This window comes from Oncorhynchus nerka, linkage group LG9a, assembly GCF_034236695.1.
Source record: "Oncorhynchus nerka isolate Pitt River linkage group LG9a, Oner_Uvic_2.0, whole genome shotgun sequence".
Taxonomy (NCBI): domain Eukaryota; kingdom Metazoa; phylum Chordata; class Actinopteri; order Salmoniformes; family Salmonidae; genus Oncorhynchus; species Oncorhynchus nerka.
In genome coordinates, this window is record NC_088404.1 from 48,682,616 (window position 1) to 48,706,767 (window position 24,152).

General features: G+C 41.8%; 2 protein-coding genes across 2 annotated transcripts in view; one reads left to right on the forward strand and one right to left on the reverse strand.

The window, feature by feature from the left end:
• LOC115134451 (voltage-dependent calcium channel subunit alpha-2/delta-4) overlaps positions 1–24,152 on the reverse strand; it is a 71,018-nt gene that overhangs the window by 7,356 nt on the left and 39,510 nt on the right. The window contains exons 25-28 of the mRNA XM_029668431.2: positions 6,168–6,229; positions 5,858–5,872; positions 5,537–5,581; positions 5,344–5,406 (exon numbers count right to left, since the gene is read on the reverse strand). Of these exons, the coding sequence (XP_029524291.1) occupies positions 5,344–5,406; positions 5,537–5,581; positions 5,858–5,872; positions 6,168–6,229 (185 nt within the window). The remainder of the gene's footprint in view (positions 1–5,343; positions 5,407–5,536; positions 5,582–5,857; positions 5,873–6,167; positions 6,230–24,152) is intronic.
• On the forward strand, positions 11,004–23,809 carry LOC115134452 (leucine-rich repeat and transmembrane domain-containing protein 2-like). The gene is made up of 4 exons (XM_029668434.2): positions 11,004–11,471; positions 20,595–20,743; positions 20,965–21,645; positions 21,822–23,809. Exons 2-4 carry the CDS (start codon positions 20,707–20,709, stop codon positions 22,340–22,342), a joined length of 1,239 nt encoding a protein of 412 aa, XP_029524294.1. The 5' UTR covers positions 11,004–11,471; positions 20,595–20,706; the 3' UTR covers positions 22,343–23,809.

The following is a 24,152-nucleotide window of genomic DNA, read 5'->3' on the forward strand; positions in this document are numbered from 1 at the left end:
CTTTTATTGTATAACAGAAAAATGTTATTGACCTGAAATTAGTATTGAATGAAGGTAAAACTAAGTATATGTTGTTCTCTAGAATGCATAAAAATAACTGATGATTTAAGCATACAGTACATTTGAAGAATATTCAGACCCTATCAGTTTTTCAACATTTTGTTATTTTTTTGTATTTTCTACATTGCAGAATAATAGTGAATACATCAAAACTATGAACTAACACATATGGAATCATGTAGTAACCAAAAAAGTGTTAAACAAATCAAAACACATTTTATATTTTAGATTCTTAAAAGTAGCCACCTTCTGCCTTGATGACAGCTTAGAACACTCTTGACATGTTCTCAACCAGCTTCACCTGGACTGCTTTTCCAATGGTCTTGAAGGAGTTCCCACATATGCTGAGCGCTTGTTGGCTGTTTTTCCTTCACTCTGCGGTCCAACTCATCCCAAACCATCTCAATTGGGTTGAGGTCGGGTGATTGTAGAGGCCAGGTCATCTGATGCAGCACTCCATCACTCTCCTTCTTGGTCAAATAGCCCTTACACAGCCCTTATACACCCAAATGATAGACCCACTAAGGGCAAACCAGATGGGATGGCGTATTGCTGCAGAATGCTGTGGTAGCCATGCTGGTTAAGTGTGACTTGAATTCTAAATTAATCACTGACAGTGTCACCAGCAAAGCACCATCACACCTCCTCTTCCATGTTTCATAGTGGGAACCACACATGCAGAGATCATCCATTCAACTACTCTGCGTCTCACAAAGACACAGCAGTTGGAACCAAAAATCTAAAGAACAGATCTAATGTCCATAGCTCATGTTTCTTGGCCCAAGCAAGTCTCTTCTTCTTATTGGTGTCCTTTGGTAGTGGTTTAATTGCAGAAATGGACCACGAAGGCCTGACTCACGCAGTCTCCTCTGAACAGTTGATGTTGAGATGTGTCTGCTACTTGAACTCTGTGAAGCATTTATTTAATTTACTCTGGGTCTTCCTTTCCTGTGACGGTCCTCATGAGAGCCAGTTTCATCACAGCGCTTGATGGTTTTTGCGACTGCCCTTGAAGAAACTTTCAACTGGGGGCGAAAGTTCACCTTCCAACAGGACAATGACCCTAGGCACACAGCCAAGACAATGCAGGAGTGGCCTCAGGACACCTGTCTGAATGTTCTTGAGTGGCCCAGTCAGAGCCCGGACTTGAACCCGATCAAACATTCTGGAAAGATCTGAAAATAGTTGTGCAGCGATGCTCCCCATCCAACCTGACAGAGCTTGAGGGGATCTCTAGAGAAGAATGGGAGAAACTCCCTAAATACAGGTGGGCCAACCTTGAAGTGTCATACCCAAGTAGACTTGAGGCTGTAATTGCTGCCAACGGTGCTTCCACAACAAAGTACTGAGTAACAAAATGTGGAAAAAGTGAAGGGGTCTGAATACTTTCCGAATGCCCTGTATGTACTTTGGATGGTGTCCATATTGATCATGTCCCTGCTTACAAATATCTGGGCATTTGTATAGCTGAAAAGCTCTTTTAAAAAGCATATACATTAGATAGTTAAGAAGCTGAGAATATAAATAGGTCCTGCCTTTCACTAAATAGTGGAATGCAGATTATTCAGTTGACGTTCCTATCGGCCCTGGACGACGGCGACATCATCTATATAAACGCAGCTGCCACTTCATTAAAGCCATTAGATGCAGTGTATCCTAGTGCACTGCACTTTATTTACGGGCGCCAGTTTGAACAATCATCACCGGATTCTCTCTTTGATGTCACTTAGGTTGTTTACATTGCTTTCATTTATAAAGCCCTTTTACAAAAAGTCTCACTGTACATAACATCATTATTAAACTTTAGACATTCGAGTTACCACACCCGGTCTCAGGTATAGTTAACTGTGGAAACTCCTTTGGTCTGTACTGAGTTACGTAAATCAGCGTTTAGTTTTCTTGCACCGTATTTGTGATGTTGTGGTGCCTCTGGGGCGATTCAGAAAGATGATTGAGGACCTTATTACTGATGAATGTGTTTGTTTTTTATGACTGTTTTTCTTTCTGCTTGCATTTTGTAGTTGTATTTTCTGTCATTTAGGGCTCATCTATAAAATAGACTTTGGTCTCAGTATGTCTCCCTGATAAAATAAAGGTTAAATAAAATTGGTACCTTGGTACATTTGAAAGAAGTTATGTATGACCCATTTCTTGAAGTCATCACTGCTTCCATATCTCCGATGATTAAATATTTAGAGCTCTGCCTCAGCCCAATCCTTCTCTCGGAATAAAAAGGGAGGGATACTCTGTGTTTCCACAAGTCCTAACCTCAGCGAAATGTTACGGGGTAGCACTAAATCATACTGTCTGCTTACTAAGGTTTGCTTTAGTGCCTTACTGAGACATAAACATATGCAATTAAAAGGGAAAATGTAAATACTTCATCCTTGGTTTGGCCTGAGTAGGCTTAATGTTAGTGAATGTTTTATTTCATAGGGGACTGGCAGAGATTGCAGCAAGAATACTTTTATGAGTAGATCAGCTTTAAAGTTGAGCTGACAGCTGTTTTGCACTGATTCACTATGGCTGTAGTCATCAATCTAGCAAGAGGGCAATATTTTATTAATGTAGTAGTGCTTCCCCCCCTAGAAAGTTATGACCTTTGACTTTCACTTTGAATTGTTAATTTATGTCTGAGAAAGATTTTTTTTTTCAACCCATATGATGTAGTATATAATAAAACAAACAAATATGATGATAAATATAAATAGTGAATGAATAAGCCTTTTCATACTTTATAATATGTCCATATATAGTTATAATCTGTTTTAGATGCATCTTACCCAAAACATTTCACATTCTTTATTACTTTACCAAACTTATCATGACATTAGTGATAAATGTTCAATTTCTAAATCAACATTTAAATGGGCAATTTAAACAGTGTGTGTCCCTCCTATTGAAAAGGGCTATGTAAAGGGCTCGCTTTTGTCATCCTGAGCATATGCAATGTGTCTGCCTCTGACGTAAAAAAAAATGTGCGACTTCCACACAAAATTATTACTTTACTTATTTTAGGAAGAGTGTAGGTCGCATTATTTATAGTAGAGCTATGGAAGTTGTGTATTTAGATCTACCTATTCGAGACATATCCCAGCGATTGCTTAGCCATGTCTGTGCCATGAAGCAGTCGAGCTGGATACATGTTTTTCTAAGGACCGCCCCTTTGACGTGATGTCTCAGTGAAGTGACATAAATCGATGTAATAATGCAGCAGACCACCAGAGGGGGGCAAATACAAGTTTATTCGACAGAGGACCTTTACATGGTCTTAGGAAGGTCTGGATTTCTGTCTTCTGACGTATAAAACGGTTGAAAATCAATCAAATATATGTTTAAGTAATTCTAGTGCCAGATTTCGGGGACTGTCAGCTTAAGAGGTTTTAATATTGCAGATTGATTGTAGGTTCTATCAATTGAATTGTTTGCATCAATTCTAATCCCCCTTAATGTTTTTTCTATATATATTTTTTCCCCCCTACCCTACTATCCCTACCCTACAATTCCTAAATAATTATACTTTTCTCCTTCATTTCCTCCTTCAAGTGCAGGATTTTCACCCACAGTGGCCAATACATTATTCATTCTGATTTTAACTCCAACCCTCCGATGTCCACAGATTAACTAATCTTTCCCAGTATAATGCCCTTTTGCTATTTCCTTTTGCAATACATCCCTCCATTTTACTATGATACCTTCCATCTGAACCCTGATATTATGACATAACAACCCCCCCCACACACACATACACACCCCTTTTGGCCTCAGAACATCCTCAATTCGTCAGGGCATGGACTCTACAAGGTGTTGAAAGCGTTCCACAGAGATGCTGACCCATGTTGACTCCAATACTTCCCACAGTTGTGTCAAGTTGGCTGGATGTCCTTTGTGTGGTGGACCATTCTTGATACACATGGAAAACGGTTGAGCGTGAACCCAGCAGCATTGCAGTTCTTGACACAAACTGGTACACCTGGCACCTACTACTGTTCAAAGGCACTGACGTGTTTTGTCTTGCCCATTCACCCTCTGAATGGCACACGTACACAATCATTGTCTCAATTGTCTCAAGGCTTAAAAATCCTTCTTTAACCCGTCTCCTCCCCTTCATCTATACTGATTAAAATGGATTTAACAAGTGACATCAATAAGGGATCATATCCTTCACCTGGATTCACCTGGTCAGTGTATGTCCTGTTCTTAATGTTTTGTACACTCAGTGTATTGAGCATTATTTTTGTAGCAAGTGTTTTTTTTATAAAAGCTTAAATTGAACCAAACATATTCAAGTGTCAAGTGTTGTTTTAAATGTCAATTCATAGACCCGATGCCAAGGTATTGGGACATTAAAAAAACTCTTCACAACTGACCTGAATTTGAGGAATTCTTATACACGAGGACCTGCTTTGGGTAAACAAGATGTGGTGCATTTGTGTGTTCAGCCTATGTGTTTGTGTGTGTGTTTGTGCACTCTCCTCCAGCCCGCGCTCCTCCTCAACCCAAAAGGTCTCCCTATTACAAGTGATAAGAGGCCATGGTCAATCGACCAACAAGGACAAAATACATCCCACGAATGAGTCCCCGGTATCCTACGTGACCTACGCCGTGACAGGCTATAGGGGTCAAGATCCAGATCCATACAGGGCGAGCCTCATCCAGTCAAGGCCTCTTTACAGTGAAGTCAAGTGATGAGGTGGCGCAGGACGTTTGGTGCCTTTAGCCCCAGTTAGTCAGTCTCTGCTAATGCGTCTAAGAGGGATTAGGACCCTAAGTGTTCTCAAATCCTATGAGTGCTCCAGATGTTGTTTTGGCCTGCTACCTACTTTCTGCAACGCAATGTGTCTCTCTCTCTCTCTCGATCGCTCTCGTTTGCTCTCTCGATCGCTCTCGATTGCTCTCTCGCGATTGCTCTCTCGATCTCTCCCCCTCTCTCTTTCTTGTTGCTAAGGAGCTACCAGCACTGAACACGTCCCTTAGGAAGAGTGTTAAGATGCAATCACCTGACCTTATGTGTATTTACATGGTCAAGCCGACCAGATCGTGATTATATAAATTATCCCTCCCCTGATCTGCTGATCCCTGATCTGCTGATCTGCTTATCAAAAGGTTAAACATGTTATTATGTTGCAATCGTTATATAACAAACCACATATGATGTACTATAGTACAGTTGAGGGGTTACTTTAGAATTTTCAACTGGTGTTTGATGGTGGTGTTAGGATGGCCGTATGGATTGGTTTAATATGTTCGCGTCACTGGGTGGTCATGATGTCGGCCACTTACCTCTGACCTCTCTTTCGAGACTATGATGAAACCGTTGCTGTCCACAAGGAAACAGTTGACATCCTGGAGGAAAAGAAGACCGCACATTAAATGAAGCATCATTAGCATTTATACAATAATATTTGAACATCATTGTCATTCATGAATTGAATCGTAACTGACCCCAAACCTGTAGAATAGGCTCAGTACTCACAATGCTTTGACAGGTGAGAGGGCAGACACCTTCCACTTCAGTACACTGGAGAGAGAAAGAGACAGATAGAGATGAGAGAGAGGATAAAGGTCAAGGTCGTGAGTCAGAAGGTCAACCACCCCTTAGATGCAGATTAATCATGTGACTGGCTGACAGCAGAGAGAGAGACCTATATGTGGATTTGGAACACACAGCCGTAACATCAACACAAACATGGCTGGCTCTATAGCCGAGTCAATAGGGTGTGATAACCTCTTCATAATCAGAGAGAGGAGTTAATGTATTGTATCAACAGAAAGTGAAAGGTCACTGTTTACTTACGTCTGTGTCATTGGGCTGTGAGTGGAGGTGAGAGGCAGAGAGGCAGAGGAGGAGAAAGACAGAGAGATGATCAAATATTAGCACTTAGCAGATTATCCGAAATGTAGTGCACACATTTTGGTATGTGTATGTGATCCCTGCGGGAACTGATCCTGTGACCTTGATGTTGCCATGCTCTTACCAACTGAGCCAGAGATGGATTTGTGTCAGTAGTCTGATATATCGATGGAGAGCCGAGTGTGTGTCTGTGTACGTTTGTGTGTGTCTGAATGTTTGTGTGTGTGTGTGTGTGTGTGTGTTGCTCCCTTACCTGAAAGGTAATGGCCCATAGCCTCTTCTCCAGCATTTCCAAGGACATCTGCACCCCGATGGCTAAAAATAGACCACAAGCGCGCACACACACACTCAGGTCAGTTGAGAGAGGAAAACATGGACTCTGCAAAAACCCTTAACCCTAAATTTACTGTGACCATCTGTGAAACTATATTGAGAGGCTGGGTGGATGTGGGGTTGGGCATTACAGTGAGACAGGAAATCGATTAGGCCTTCAGTTCACCTCTATGCAGTTTGCCCAGTTAGCACCAGACTGCTGCTGTTTGCATGCAAATGGTCACTGTGTAAACACTGATGAGGTAGTGTGAGGCGTGTGGTACAAGTAAATCTTGTCTGGGTGGGGTGAGACTATGCAAATATCTGCCATGCTTTCATGGTAGCCTGTTGTTGTTGATACCTCTGCAGTATTCGGTGTTGTGAGATACTAATGCTGGTAATACTTTATTTAACCAGCTGATTACTTAGAAGACTTGTTAAAATGGTTATCACCTATTGATTGCATAGTATGTCTGATGTTTTACATAGTATGCCAGATGTCTTCTCAGATGTCTTGTAGTATGCCGGAAGTTTTGCATAGCATATCAGATGTTTTACATAGCATATCAGATGTTTTGCATAGTATATCAAAGGTTTTGCATAGTATGGCTGATGTGTTGCATAGTATGTCTGATGTTTTACATAGTATATCACATGTTTTGCATAGTATATCAGATGTATTGCATAGTATGTCTGATGTTTTGCATCGTATTTCAGATGTTTTGCATCGTATTTCAGATGTTTTGCATCGTATATCAGAGGTTTTGCATAGTATGTCTGATGTTTTGCATAGTATATCAGATATATTGCATAGTATGTCTGATGTATTGCATAGTATGTCTGATGTTTTGCATCGTATATCAGAGGTTTTGCATAGTATGTCTGATGTTTTACATAGTATGTCTAATGTTTTGCATAGTATGTCTGATGTTTTGCATAGTATATCAGAAGTCTTGCATAGTACTGTATATCAGAAGTTTTGCATAGTATGTGGATGTTTTGCATAGTATATCAGATGTTTTGCATAGGATATCAGATGTTTTGCATAGTACGTCTGATGTTGTGCATAGTATATCAGATGTGTTGAATAGCATATCAGATGTGTTGAATATCATATCAGATGTTGTGCATAGTATTTTGGATGTTTTGCATAGTACATCTGATGTTGTGCATAGTATATCGGATGTTTTGCAGAGTATGTTGGATGTTTTGCATAGTATATCAGACATTTAGCATAGTATGCCTGATGTTTTGCAGAGTATATAAGATGTTTTGCATAGTATTTTGGTAGTTTATCATAGTATTTTGGATGTTTTGAATAGTATATCAGAAGTTTTGCATAGTAAATCAGAATATTTGAATGTATGTTGATTGTTTTGCAGAATATTTTGGATGTTTTGCATAGGATAGCAGATGTTTTGCATAGTATGTGATGTTTTGCACGGTATATTAGATGTTTTGCACAGTATGTTGGATGTTTATCAGAGTATGTTGGATGTTTTGCAAAGTATATCAGATGTTTTGCATAGTATGCCTGATGTTTTACATAGTATGCCTGATGTCTTGCATAGTATATCTGATGTTTTGCATAGTTTATCTGATGTTTTGCAGAGTGTATGAGATGTTTTGCATAGTGTGCCTGGTGTTTTGAATAGTATATCAGAAGTTTTGCATAGTATATCAGAAGTTTTGCATGGTATTTCTGATGTTTTACATAGTGTGCCTGATGTTTTACATAGTATGTCTGATGTTTTTCATAGTGTGTCTGATGTTTTACATAGTATGCCTGATGTTTTCCATAGTATGCCTGATGTTTTCCATAGTATATCAGATGTTTTACATAGTATGTCTGATGTTTTTCATAGTGTGCCTGATGTTTTACATAGTATGCCTGATGTTTTCCATAGTATATCAGATGTTTTTCATAGTGTGCCTGATGTTTTGCATAGTAAATCAGAAGATTTGAATGTATGTTGGTCGTTTTGCAGAATATTTTGGATGTTTTGCATAGTATATCAGATGTTTTGCATAGTAGGTCTGATGTTTTGCATAGTATATCAGATGTTTTGCATAGTATATCAGATGTTTTGCATAGTGTGCCTGATGTTTTGAATAGTATATCAGAAGTTTTGCATAGTACATCTGATGTTGTGCATAGTATATCAGATGTTTTGCAGAGTATATCAGATGTTTTGCATAGTATGTTGGATGTTTTGCATAGTTTATCTGATGTTTTGCAGAGTGTATGAGATGTTTTGCATATAGTGTGCCTGATGTTTTGAATAGTATATCAGAAGTTTTGCATAGTATGCCTGATGTTTTCCATAGTATATCTGATGTTTTTCATAGTAAATCAGAAGATTTGAATGTATGTTGGTTGTTTTGCAGAATATTTTGGATGTTTTGCATAGGATATCAGATGTTTTGCATAGTATGTCTGATGTTTTGCATAGTATGCCTGATGTTTTTCATAGTATGCCTGATGTTTTTCATAGTATGCCTGATGTTTTTCATAGTATGCCTGATGTTTTGCATAGTATGTCTGATGTTTTGCATAGGATATCAGATGTTTTGCATAGTATGTCTGATGTTTTGCATAGTATGCCTGATGTTTTTCATAGTATGCCTGATGTTTTTCATAGTATGCCTGATGTTTTTCATAGTATGCCTGATGTTTTTCATAGTATGTCTGATGTTTTGTATAGTATATCAGATGTTTTGCATAGTATGCCTGATGTTTTACATAGTATGCCTGATGTCTTGCATAGTATATCAGATGTCTTGCATAGTATATCAGATGTTTTGTCTATATCATGTCTCTATTTTTGTTGTGGATCTTTTTTGACACAGTGAAATATTTATAGCTAATACATATTTCTGTGAATCAATAAAGTACTATCTAATTGAATCCAAACTAATCTATGTCAACTAGTAACAATTGACCCTAATGTTCATAATGGCACACACATGCAGGCAGGTAGCCACGATGCACACAAAACCACGCACAGTCTGGTCACTCTACTAAAAATAGGGGTCATATCCGAAACCGTAGCTCATCTGCAGTCTGGGGAACTGAGGAGTACCACCCACACACACTAACTGACTGATGCCGCGTGGTGCCAGGACAACAACCTCTCCCTCAACGTGATCAAGACAAAGGAGATGATTGTGGACTACAGGAAAAAGAGGACCGAGCACGCCCCCATTCTCACCGATGGGGCTACAGTGGAGCAGGTTGAGAGCTTCAAGTTCCTTGGTGTCCACATCACCAACAAACTAACATGGTCAAAACACACCAAGACAGTCGTGAAGAGGGCACGACAATGCCTTTTCCCCCTTAGGAGACTGAAAAGATTTGGCATGGGTCCTCAGATCCTCAAAAGGTTCTACAGCTGCACCATCGCGAGCATCCCTGACTGGTTGCATCACTGCCTGGTATGGCAACAGCTCAGCCTCCGACCGCAAGGCACTACAGAGGGTAGTGCGAACGGCCAAGTACATCACTGGGGCCAAGCTTCCTGCCACCCAGAACCTCTATACCAGGCGGTGTCAGAGGATTGCCCTAAATATTGTCAAAGACTCCAGCCATAGACTGTTCTCTCTGCTAAAACATGGCAAGTGGTACCGGAGCACCAAGTCTAGGTCCAAGAGGCTTCTAAACAGCTTCTACTCCCAAGCCATAAGACTCCTGAACATCTAGTCAAATAGCTACCCAGACTATTTGCATTGCCCCCTCGCTCCTCCCCTCTCCACACCACTGCCACTCTGTTGACATCTATGCATGGTCACTTTAATAACTCTACCTACATGTACATACTACCTGAACTGGCTGGTGCCCCCACACATTGACTCTGTACCGGCACCCCACTTGTATATATTGTTATTTTTTGCTGCTGCTCTTTAATTACTTGTTACTTTTATCTCTTATTCTTATCCATATTTTTTTAAAACTGCACTGTTGGTTAGGGGCTCGTAAGTAAGCATTTCACTGTAAGGTCAACACCTGTTGTAGTCGGCGCATGTGACTAATATTTGATTTGATCTGATTTGATTTTGACAAGGTGATATGCATCACCAATAGTATGGGATGATAGGTTGATGACAGAGATACACCTTTAAACCCCCTCTTGGAGTAGAGTAACTTGGTGGTGACATCTTATTGGACAGAATAGAGGAAATGCCAATCAGAAGACCTACTGTATACCTACCTCCCTGTCAGACATTGCCTACCTTTCTTGAGAGACCAATGACACAGCAGAATGAGTCATCTCATAATGACATGATCATTGTCAGTAGCAGGAGGAATTCCTGACTGCCTTGCATTAGCCACTGGTGCAGCAGTGGTGCTTTTATTGTTTTGCTGCTTTGCTGCAGTCACACACACACACACACACACACACACACACACACAACGACCTTCACTGTAGGCATTTTGGGACAGACCCCGACACAGCTCAGGGTACAGCCTTTACAAGAACGTATAGAGACACTCCTCTTCTGTGAGGTACTGAGCTATATCAGCTGATTCCACCCGCCCTCTCTGCCTCTCTCTCTTCCCCCCCCCCCCCCATCTCACTCCCTCTCCTTTTTCATTCAGCTGTAACACACTGTACTATTTTTTACTATTTTGGCCAAACCAGGCGTAATGCATACACACACACACACACGCACGTACACATGCACACACACAAACAGACAAACACTCAGACACACCCACATGGCACGCATATATATGCCATAGAAACTGCACAGCACTCTCCTTCAGGATCATATAAAGACGTGGTGTATCCTGCAAGAGCGACAGTGCGTTAGCTATCTCGCACACACACACACACACACATACACACTGAGCTAGACTGAACCTCTGGACAGTAGTGCACTCAGACTACAAGGAAAAGCAGAGTTGGAAAGAGGACCCGAGAGGAGAGGAGAGGAGAGGAGAGGGAGAGCCACTGCTCTGAGAGACAGAGGGAGAGAGAGAGAAAAAACAAAAGAGAAGACTGGAGCATGTGTTTCTCGACCAAGAACATCTCCCCTTGGGATCCCAACATCTGCATAAAGCAGGAGAAACAGCTGAATCGAACCACATGCAGCTAAAGGACCTTTCCCCAAGCTCCTCAGTTAGCAGCATTATCAGATGAAGCATATTATTTTTCCCACACGGGGAGGATAAAAGACACTACTGTAGCACTTTTCTTGTAGAATTATTGTAAGAGCTATAGCACTTTGGAGGCTGAAACAGATGGTGAGTACTGCGCTGCGCTGTCTGTGTGTGTGTGTGTAAAAGCATCTGTTGTTGGGAAGGTTTTCTCTTTCTTTAGGCTTCTTGTGAGAGAATATTACAACTACTAGGCTAGCGCATCGAGTCTGTACGCAATAAGAACGTGGTTGTTACCAGACAACAGGCTGACTGTTCTCCCCCCTCATTCCAGTGCAATTATCAGAGTAAACTAATCCATAAACTTGTGGGAGCAAAATGAAACCAAGGGGAATTGCCATTGACCAAGCTGCAGTAAAGGTCTCATTGCAATGCAGGTAGTGTGCACTGGGATGAGAACCACTAACTTTAGGGCTTTATAAAAACGTGAAAGAAGACCGCGGACATACAGCAGAGTACGTAGCTGAATAACCTTGTATATCAACTTTGCATGCAGACTTCCAGTATCGGACGTTGGTAAGATAAATAACATAAATTGACATGTTCCATACAGCATGAGTTCACACTGTCTTGCCGTCTTTTATAAACTCCATAGCAGTGGTTCTCAAACCTCTCCTTGGGGAACCTCAGCCGCTCCGTGTATTTGAACTATTCCACAGCAACGCCTTGACTAGGTGAGTTCAGGTTGAGCTAGTTCAGGGCTACAACAACATTATGAAACGTCTGGGTGTCCCCGAGGAGAGGTTTGAGAACCACTGCTGTACAGTACATTGAGACAGCCGGTTTTGCGGTCTGACAACAACACAGTTTAGGACAAGAAATAACTTAGAACAAGGGACATGCGATACTGTAGATGTAGAGTTCAACACTGGGGACTATGTGTTGTTCTATGTGTTCTGTGTTCCACCACCTGCCAGACAGCCATCTGGAATCATAACTAGCATCTGTGCTGCAGTCTAAACCCTGCTGCCACGGAGGATTGAGACCACGGTCCTAATCTGGGGCAGGAATAACTCCACATTTACAACCCGTCAATGCGTTAGTCACATAAGTGGGAGGCGGACGGGAGGCCTAATCTGATGTGATCTGTGTGATGGTGCACTTGATGGGACAAGCTGTCAAACGCAGTTCGTAAACACCATCTCTTGTAATTAAACACTTGGTATAAATAATGTGTGATACTGTGATGCACTCACCCCTGAGCTGGAACCTTTGCATACACAAATCAGATATATTGGCTCCCTTGCACTTTATAATGGAGTGCAATGGAGCAAAATATGATGTTTTCTCTTCTTAAAGCTGGTTGAATGGCTTTTTGTATCCTGTAGAGACCTGCAACTTACCACAGGTGAGATCAATTACAGAGTAAACAAAATAACTTGCCTCCAACCAAAGGAATGACAATTCTGAATCATTTAGACCAAGATTCTTTTGGGCATTTCATGTAAACAATCTCGATGTCAGTTTAGATGTTTTTCTACTTCTTCTTAGTCCCGTGTAGCTGTAAATCAAACAAATACACTTGTGAACTTGAATTTGAACACATTTTTTAAGAAATAGTCAATTGTGCAAGAGTGCCAACACACCTAAACACATCTGTACAGATGACCATGTGTCCAAACACGAACACGTCTGTCTATCCTCCTTCTGTGGGCAAGTCTGTACTAAATTATTGATGCTAGCTTTTTGTTGTTGTGCCCCTCCCCCCCACCACCCCAAAAGCTTCTCTCAGTGGCTGGTACTGTAATTCAATGAAAGGCAGCCCCCCCACTGGAAAGGACTCCCAAGTGCTTCAATAACTTCAACTTTGCTACTGTACTGGACGTGCATGGACGCTACTGTACTGGACGTGCATGGACGCTACTGTACTGGACGTGCATGGACGCTACTGTACTGGACGTGCATGGACGCTACTGTACTGGACGTGCATGCTTCCCCCCCCAAAATTAGGACAATCCATTGAGTGAGTGAGAACCCCAGTAGGGAAGTGAAAGCTGATTTGAAGGACTGAATGAAAAGTGCTCTGATGTGGGATAGAGAGTGTGAGAGTCTGTGTGTTTGTGTGTGTGCATGATACGTAAATGGCAGGGGTGTGGCCAGAGGCACCTTCTGTTCAAAACCATAACCACAGAAAATGTTAAATACATTTAATTATGTACCGCCCCTCAGTGTTCCTTCTTTTATACTTGTCCTTGGCTTAGGGCAGTGTGTGTGTATGTGTGTGTGTGTGTGCAGTGCCCTCAGAAAGTATTCAGACCCCTTGACTTTTTCCACATTTTGTTACTTTACAGACTTATTCTAAAATTGTTTAAATAAATTTAAAATCTGCATCAATCTACACACAATACCCTATAATAACAAAGAAAAAACAGGTTTTAAAAATCTAAAACAGAAATACCTTATTTACATTTGCTATGAGACTTGAAATTGAGCTCAGGTGCATCCTGTTTCCATTGATCATCCTTGAGATGTTTCTACAACTTGGGAGTCCACCTGTGGTAAATTCAATTGATTGGACAGGATTTGGAAAGGCACACACCTGTCTATATAAGGTCACACAGTTGACAATGCAAGTCAGAGGAAAAACTAAGCCATGAGGTCAAAGGAATTGTCCGTAGAGCTCCGAGACAGGATTGTGTCGAGGAAGGGTACCCAAACATTTCTGCAGCATTGAAGATCCCCATCATTCTTAAAAGGTAGAAGTTTGGAACCACCAAGACTACTAGAGCTGGCCGCCCGGCCAAACTGAGCAATCGGGGTTGAAGGGCCTTGGTCAGGGAGGTGACCAAGAACCCGAAGGTTACTCTGACAGAGCGCCAGAGTTCCACCGAGGAGATGGGAGAACCTACCAGAAGGACAACAATCCCTGCAGCACTCCACCAATTTTTTTATTTGCATTTTAAATTTATTTAACTAGGCAAGTCAGTTAAGAACAAATTATTATTTTCAATGACGGCCTAGGAACAGTGGGTTAACAGTGGGTTTACTGACAGATTTTTACCTTGTCAGCTCAGGGATTCGATATTGCAACCTTTCGGTTACTAGTCAAACGCTCAAACCACTAGGCTACCTGTCACACCATTCAGGCCTTTATGGTAGAGTGGTCAGAAGGAAGCCACTCCTCAGTAAAATGAACATGACAGCCCTCTTAGTGTTTGCCAAAAGGCAACTAAAGACTATCAGACCATGAGAACCCAAGATTCTCTGGTCTGATGAAACCAAGATTTAACTCTTTAGTCTGAATGCCAAGCGTCACATCTGGAGGAAACCTGGCACCATCCCTACAATGAAGCAGTGTGGTGGCAGCATCATGCTGTGGGGATGTTTTTCAGTGGCAGAGACTGGGAGACTAGTCAGGATCGAGAGAAAGATGAACGGAGCAAAATACAGAGAGGTGTGTGTGCCTTTCCAAATCATGTCCAATCAATTGAATTTACCACAGGTGGACTCCAAGTTGTAGAAATGTCTGAAGGATGATCAATGGAAACAGGATGCACCTGAGCTCAATTTTGAGTCTCATAGCAAAGGGACTGAGTACATATGTAAACAAGGCATGTCTGTTTATTCTTTTTTTATTATACGTTTGCAAAAATGTCTAAGAACCTGTTTTCACTTTGTCATTATGGGGTATTGTGCATAGATTGAAAAGGGGAAAAAATGTAATCAATTTTAGAATAAGGCTGTAATGTAACCAAATGTGGAAAAAGTAAAGGGGTCTGAATACTTTCCGAATGCACTGTGATTCAGGAGTAACGTGCAAACAGAATAATATGCCCCACCAACTTTGGACAGCTTTACAGAAAACCCTCAAATTGCTGAAATAAGTTCATTAAATAAATTATGAGTAAAAAAAACTGATAACTAAAATAGCAGTGCCGATGGCACTCTTTTGCTGAGTGCAGATATTTATTATAGGTTGTTTTGGGGTCACGTGTCACATGTGATGTGAAATGTTCCACGTCATATGTTTTCAGATTTCACGTGTTCACATGATCTACCATGTGAAATGTCACACGCAGTGTTCCAAAAACATATTTTCACATGATTTCATGTGAAATTTCACATTTTAAGTGTGAAATCATGTGATTTTTCACGTAAAATCATGCAGTTCAACATGTGATAACTTGAAACTACACTGTTAGCTATTGCTGCTAATTTTGTGGTAAACTTTATGCAGATTTTAGAATATTCACATGAGAATCTGTCGCCAATTGGATGGAAAACTAGCTATTTATGCAATTTCAACGTTGTTTGAGTTGCTTTCTGTATCCCCAAATTTGCTTGATCTGATTTTTCACGGCTCAAAGCATCCAAGTTTCTTGACATAGGTGTCTCAGAGCTGTCAGTCAAGTTGATCTCATGAATATAAGCTCCCCGCCCACTGAGCCTGTCTTTTCAACATTTGTGGCAGTTAGCATGAGAGAAAAAGTTTTGCATTTCTATCCCCCCAAATTATAACGAGTGATATCATAGTCACTTAAAAGCCTATTTTTACAAGGGAATCATAATAACTGTTCAGGACCTTTTAAGTTATTGGAAAATGCATAATTCTTTTACACATTTGCAGGACAGATAACGTCAAAGGAGGTGTCCCATTTGAATTGGCATGACCATCAAACACAAACTGCTACAACATTTCCACTGACGGTTGGCACAAATACATAGATAGTTGACCACACCCACATATGTGCTAATTACCCCACCTATCAAAAGTCCAGTGATGATCGAAAAATGTTCCCATTATATATATTTTTTTGTACCCCAGGTAACAACACTAGTGTAACCTAACCATACCATTATGTTTTAACTGTGTCAATATACAGTACCAGTCAAAAGTTTGAACACCTACTCATTCAAGGGTTTTTCTTTGTTTTTAGTATTTTCTACATTGTAGAATAGTAGTGAAAACTTAAACTATGAAATAACACATATGGGATCATGTAGTAACCAAAAACGCATTGAACAAATCAAAATATATTTTATATTTCAGATTCTTCAAAGTAGCCACCCTTTGCCTTGGTGACAGCTCTGTACACTCTTGGCATTCTCTCAACTAGCTTCATGAGGTTGTCACCTGGAAAGCATTTCAATTAACAGGTGTGCCTTGTTAAAAGTTGATTTGTCGAATTTCTTTCCTTAACGCATTTGAGCCAATCAGTGTGAAAAGGTAGGGATAGTATACAAAAGATAGACCTATTTGTTAAAAGACCAAGTCCATATTATGGCAAGAAAAGCTCAAATAAGCAAAGAGAAATGAAAGTCTATCATTACTTTAAGACATGAAGGTCAGTCAATCCGGAACATTTCAATAACTTTGAAAGATTCTTCAAGTGCAGTCGCAAAAACCATCAACCGTTATGATGAAGCTGGCTCTCATGAGGACCGCCACAGGAAAGGAAGACCCAGAGTTACTTCTGCTGCAGAAGATAAAGTTCATTAGAGTTACCAGCTTCAGAAATTGTAGCCCATATAAATGCTTCACAGAGTTCAAGTAACAGACATCTCAACATCAACTGTTCAGAGGAGACTGAGTGAATAAGATCTTTGTGGTAGAATTGCTGCAAATAAACCACTACTAATGAAAACCAATAAGAAGAAACTTGCTTGTGCCAAGAAACACAACTGGTGGAAATCTGTCCTTTGGTCTGATGAGTCCAAATTTTAGATTTTTGGTTCAGCCTGCCATTTCTTTGTGAGACGCAGATAGGTGAATGGATGATCTCCGCATGTGTGGTTCCCACCGTGAAGCATGGAGGTGTGATGGTGTGGGGGTGCTTTGCTGGTGACACTGTTAATGATTTCTTTAGAATTCAAGGCACACATGACCAGCATGGCTACCACAGCATTCTGCATTGATACCCCATCCCATCTGGTTTGCGCTTAGTGGGAATATCATTTGCTTTTCAACAGGACAATGACCCAACACACCTCCAGGCTGTGTAAGGGCTATTTGACCAAGAAGGAGAGTGATGGAGTGCTGCATCAGATGACCTGGCCTCTACAATCACCCGACCTCAACCCAATTGTGATGGTTTGGGATGCGTTGGACCACAAAGTGAAGGAAAAGCAGGCAACAAGTGCTCAGCATATGTGGGAACTCCTTCAAGGCTGTTGGAAATGCATTACAGGTGAAGCTGGTTGAGAGAATGCCAAGAGTGTGCCAAGCTGACATCAAGGCTACTTTGAAGAATCTAAAATGTATATTTATTTGGATACTACATGATTCCATGTGTGCTATTTCATAGTTTTGATGTCTTTACTATTATTCTACAATGTCAAAAATAGTAAAAATAAAGAAAAACCCTGGAATGAGTACTGTAGGTGTGTCCAAGGTTTTGACTGGTACTGTATGTTCCAAGCAATTGGTATGAACCTGGTGGCACTGCAGACACGTCGATGCACTCCCAACTGACCGGTTGGAAGTTCAAACCATTCATTTATGCTCTCCATCAAGTGTCTTTGAGCACTGCTAGTTTTAAATTGTTGTTACGTTGATGGTGATTACGAGACAATTATTTATTTGATTCTGTGCGGCTTTTAGCAAAGTGCCGAAATACATTATTGCCAATAAGTCTGTGGCCATATCTCTTTCACACTCACATGTTTGGCGATGTAGCTGCACTGTAGCAGGACATTTCAGTTTGCTTGCAACTAAGAGGTTATGAATTGAAATCCCATTTACGGCTAAGTCCCAATTGTGGTCACAGTACACGGTTTTACAGTAATTGAAATCAGAATACATCAGAGCAATCTTGAGGGAATACTATTTGAGACAGCAAAGGATATTCATATGATAGGTGAGATATACAAAACCTTGCAGAGAGGCTGTCCAACTGACAATCTCTTTGAAAAAAATATAAAAACTATCAGAACCAAAACTTTACAATAACTGACATTGGCACAAGATGGAGGGAATGTTGCAACGTAACTAATGAAAATGTATGCTTAATCCAGTATAAACTAATGTATAGAATGTATTACACAAGAGGCAATTGAGCCAATTCTACAGCACAACGGCAGGGTCATGTCTTAAGTGTAAAACTAACATTGACTCAATTATCCATGACTTCTGGGAATGTTATGAAATCCAAAAGTTATGGGCGGAGTTAGAAAGTTGGCTGTCAGAAGTATTACAATGTAAATGTTCTTTTAATCTGTCTGTCTGCATATTTCAAATTGGATTTGTCACAGGTGTAGACCCTACAGTGAAATGCTTACTTACAAGCCCTTAACCAACAATGCTTTTATTAAGAAGTTAAGAAGAAAAAGTGTTAAGTAAAAAATAATCAAAAAGAATTAAAGGGCAGCAGTAAAATAACAATAGCGAGGCTAAATACAGGAGGTACCGGTACAGAGTCAATGTGCGGGGGCACCGGTTAGACGAGGTAATGTACATGTAGGTAGAGTTAAAGTGACTATGCATAGATAATAAACAGAGTAGCAGCAGCTTAAAAGAGGGGTCTGGGAAGCCCTTTGATTAGTTGTTCAGGCTAATCTGGGGGTAGAAGCTGCTATGAAGCCTTTTGGACTTAGACTTGGCGCTCTTGTACCTCTTGCTGTGTGGTAGCAGAGAGAACAGTCTATGACTCGGGTGGCTGGAGTCTGACAATTTTTAGGGCCTTCCTCTGACACCGCCTGGTATAGAGGTCCTGGATGGCAGGAAGCTTGGCCCCAGTGATGTACTTTCAGATAGTTGTTTTTAGCCATCCATAAGAGTAAAAGTCATTCCTGTTCATCTGTTTTGTTGTATAATTAATACATGGCAAAGTTGAACATTGACATGTTTGTAGTTTCAATAAGGCTTATAGAAGTGTTTGAGTTCCTTATTTGCCTTATATAAACTTAACATGATGAACAGGAATGTAATTTACTCTCACTGGTGGCCAATTAGATCTAGCTGATAGCCACACCCTGAATACTCCACACCTCATGAAAATAACCAAAGGATTATGTTAAAAAATGACCCAGCTGCTAGGTCAAACCAGTCTGAGAGGACAAAATGCCCAACTAATGGTTAAATGATCCCATGTTTGGGTAAGCCTCAAAGTGAACTGAGTATACACTCAACCCAACAGAACACTGAATGTGTTCTGTCCAATATTTACTAGCGCCGGGTTACCAACGAACCCAAATAGTTTTTAACACAGCATTTTTTTTTGAGTGTGGTGTTGCTGCACTGGTGACAGCTCCAGTCAGTGACAGAACGCTGTGGTTCATCTGACTCCAGATCAGATGTACTCATCATGCTGTGATTAAACAGGACACGCACCGCACACCTCACATGTCAAACAGAAGAACACCCAACGAAGATACGCTAATATAACCAAGTGCACCTAAAACTGGAAAACAGAAGCAAGAACACTTCATATCAAAATTTGAGGAACAGAAGCAACTACACTTCCTACTGAAAATTGAGAAACAGAACCAAATGCACCCAATTCTGAGAAATACAACCAAGCACACCCAATACTGAGACACGAAGATATAACCAAGCACACCCAATACTCAGGCGTCAAACTTCACAAAACCAAACAATACTGTAAGTGCCCTCAATGCCTCCTAACTCTACCTACAGTTGAATACAGGGAATAATGTTGTATAACCCTAGTGAGAGTACAGCGTATGAGAATGTAAGAGGAAAGGAAGAGGAGGAGAGCCTTTGTGGAGGGATGACAAAAGAAGGACCTTGAGGCTCCTCTAAACTGGTTCTACTAAGTGGCAGCAGAGGCACGCATGATGGAGCTACATAATCTCTCTCTAATCATGAAATTTAGGACACATTTCTCTCTTTCTCTCCCTCTCTCTCTCCTGTGTGATTGTCTGCAGGTGAAAGATGAGGGTTGTCTGTGTTCAGTAGAAAGTTAACTTTGACTTCACCTCCGTACAGTATTTGCATTTCCTTAGTATCAAGCTCTTTTTTTGACCGCCGCGCTTGAAATACCAGAGAAGTAAAATGGAATCAAAAGTGATAAAAAGGGAGAGGGATAAGAGGGTGAAGTATAGAATGATGTTGTTCCAAATCAGATGGAAGAGATTGTTGTCCTTCCTAATCTGTACATGTGGCATATTATCATATTCATTATTATATAAGAAGAGAGTTAAACTGCCAACAATCTCTCTCCTACACATCCAAATAAGCAATGTGTATTGCTCATCTGATGACTCCTTTTCTCTCTTTCTCATTCTCCCGCTCTCTTTCACTTTTTTCAGTCTTTCTTACTGTTTTACATTTACCAGGGTTCTGCATAGCTGGTGGGTGGCACAAGGACGGCACCTACAGCCAGTGCCAGTCTATGGTGGCACCAGAGTGGGCAGAGCAGACATGCAGCCCCTTGACAGGACCCACCCGGAGAGCCTGGGTGAGTGACTACCGCAGGGGGCTTATTGACAGGCAGAAGTGTTTGGTTACTCGTCTTTTAAATTGATTTCAGAATTTCCTGTACGTAGATTTGACTTTGCATCCAACAAATTCTGGGGGTTGATTTAGATTACTCAGACATTTGGCGAAAATCTTGCACTGGTCATGTCATTAAAATGCGTAATCAAATTTCTCTCCTTTAAATCTCTCCTCCCTCCCGAGTCTATGCAGCCCTGCCCAGTCTACTGCTGGTACTGCTCGGTCTGCTAGAGGCGGCTAGCGGTTGTCCCACCTTGTGCATCTGCAAAAGCAATGGCACAGACTGTACAGGCCTAGCTCTGCTCTCCCTAACCACCGTCCTGCCCCTGCTGCCCCAGGACACCCGCACCCTCCGCCTGCCCCACAACAACCTCTCCTCCCTAGGCGACAGGGACCTGTCCAACCTCAGCGCTCTGGAGCTCCTGGACCTCTCCGACAACCACCTCTTCAGCCTGCAGCCAGGGGCATTCTCTGGACTCAGTAGCCTCCAGTGGCTCAACCTCTCTGGTAACAATCTGGGTGACTGCCCCCTTCCTACCTCTCTTGACCCCAGTAACCAGACGGAGGTGACACAGAGTAACAGGAGTTGCTGGGGGCTGAGCCGAGAGCTGTTCCAGGGTCTGTGGACACTGAAAGGGCTGGACTTGTCGCTGAACGGCCTGGTTGTTCTGCCCATGGGCCTGCTGGACGAGCTCCAGGGCCTGGCCTGGCTGTCTCTGGCTGGAAACAAGCTGCAGAGCTTAGACAGAGCCACCTTCCAGCCCCTGGGCAGCCTGTTGAGCCTCCAACTGGCAGGGAACCCATGGGAGTGTGACTGCAACCTGAGGGACTTCAAGCACTGGATGGAGTGGATGCTGTACAGACGTGAGTGCTATGTTGTGTATTGAAAGGCTTTAAGGTTACAATGTTTCAAGTACAGCCAAGTCATTTCGCCTTCGTTCCATGTCATGTACTACTCTGATACTGTATCAAGTATGTAAATGAGATTGATTAGCTATTGATTGTGTTAATGATCCACTGCATCACTCTCTGTGTCTCAGATGGGCAGGTGGATGCTGTGAAGTGCAACCTCCCCAAAGAGCTGAGGGGGCAGGACATCCGCAGCATCCCCATAGAGATGTTCAACTACTGCCTGCAGCTGGACAACCAGGACAGTGTCCCTGGCTACAACGGGCCCAGAGGAGGAAGCCCACCCTGCGTCGGTCGGATTAACGGGCCCATGAACGGGCCCCAGGTTAACCAAGAAGAATGTGTGCGCCAGCGCTACCGGCCCGTTAGCGTGCGCAGGGCCTGGGGGACTCAGATCGTGGCGGCGTGTGTGTGCGGCGTGGTGTGCGTGTTGATGGTGGTGGCGGCCACCTACGGCTGTATCTACGCCTCTCTCATGGCCAAGTACCAGAGGGAGCTGAAGAACAGAGGGCAGCCGCTGATGGCGGGGGAGGGAGGGGGGGAGACAGATGCTGAGGACGGAGCCTGTATGTCCTCCCCAACGTCACCAGATGAGCCAGAGCTGAAGGAGTCCAGCCCGATAGTCCACGGATACAGAATAACAGGCTTTTGACCATTGTTTTTCTGACTGGATGAAATTCCTGTTAGAAGCGTTCAGTGGACTGAACTGCATGTCGTACTCCTCTGTGCTAGGGCATTCTAGGTGAGGGAATGTACGGAGCTGAGAAAGAATATCCCTGCTGCATATTGCTGGTGGTGTCCTACAGACTCCTACAGGTGGAGTCCTACAGACATGATCATACAGGCGATCGTATAGAGGAAAAACTGGAATCCTGCTTTGCTTCAAGACGTGTGGATGCTCTGTGGTTTGTTCTGCCCTGTGACTCTTTAGTCAGCTCTCCAACTGTGTGTTCATGATTCTGGCACCTCTGCACCTTGGTTAAAGAGACGTTCCTCGAAATTGTCTTTGGAATTGTTATTATTCTTTGATCCCACCGTTGTCAAAGTTATTTGTGTTTGAAGCAAAACATGTCAACAGATCATAGATTAAGTCAACATGTTGAATATCCCTGTCCAATATCCCCGTGTTGTAACTGCGCCTAATGTTTCGTTACAATAAGCCCAGGTAAAAAATACCAGTAGTGGTTGTCGCTCAATTAGTTGGATGAGAGAAAAACAAAAAATAGTTGATATGAATGTACTGAGAAATTAATGTTAAAGCAGTCTTTCTTGTGTATTAGACCTGTGCTCATGTGTAGTTGCTTAATTTAATATTCCAAATCATATCTATGCAGAGGTAGCCTGCTTTCAATGTTCCAAAGCCATTACAATACAACAGCACGCTACTGACCTCTAGAGGATGTTATGATAACAGCAGCTGAAGAGAATCAGCTCCATGGATAGCAGCCATATTCATTACACACTGAATCTAGTTGTCAGCTATTTCCATTGAACCATTTAGAACTGTCAAAGAGATCATCAACACTGCCCTAAAACATGTGTGTATATATATATAACTATCTCCTTATTTAGTTAACCCTTATTTTTGTCTCTATGTTAAAAGCTGAAATCTGCGTAAGGTAAAACAGCGCCACTGGTCGCCCCCCCCCAGGTGTTATTGTTATTGTTTTGTTCAGGAAATGGAGTAGAGGAGCATCCAGCATCATGGTAAAATAAAATGGTAATACGTACTCTACTGTTCTATCGCATGTGCAATGATGTCTGAGGGGGGGGGGGAACAGTGTGGTTGTTTGAAGTAACGTTTTTGTTTTGGAAGTAGCAGTTTCACCGCTACGAATTCCAGCTTTAAGGGCCACAGCTTTAAGGGCCACACACACCCTATGCAAAAAGAGCAATGGCGCGTCGTATACAGTCCCTTCCAAAATTTGAGCCACACAAAAGAACATAGAACTACGTAGAAAACAACGCTCCATCGCTGGGTTGGCATAGTTTACGTAAAGTGTGTAGGGGCCTTTAAGCACATTCAGTATCTGCTCTTCAGGTTTGCTCCAGAAGACGAAGTGAGAAATGTGATATTCTGTTCATCACGCCGATGAAAATAAAGCATTTATTTATCTATGCTGCCTGTCACAATTTATTCCCGGCTGAATTTTTCATTCTAGCTACATTTATGAGACCGGACATGAAAATAAAGCCTATGAAGATGTGAAAACCATCACAGTTGTCATAGGAACACACACTCAACAGTAACCATGTTCTTTTGAGGACAAGACAAATGGAGTGCTTCCCTCTCCACAAGAGAATGTGTGTCAAACATTTAGCAGTAGCACCCCAGAGAGTACTACTACCAGTATGAACACTTCTATGTGTATTGAACACTTCAGTACACATAGAAGCCACAAGATGCATCAACGCCTCCAGCAGTTGTGAAAAGGAGCCAGACATTTCAGAGAGAGTAAAAG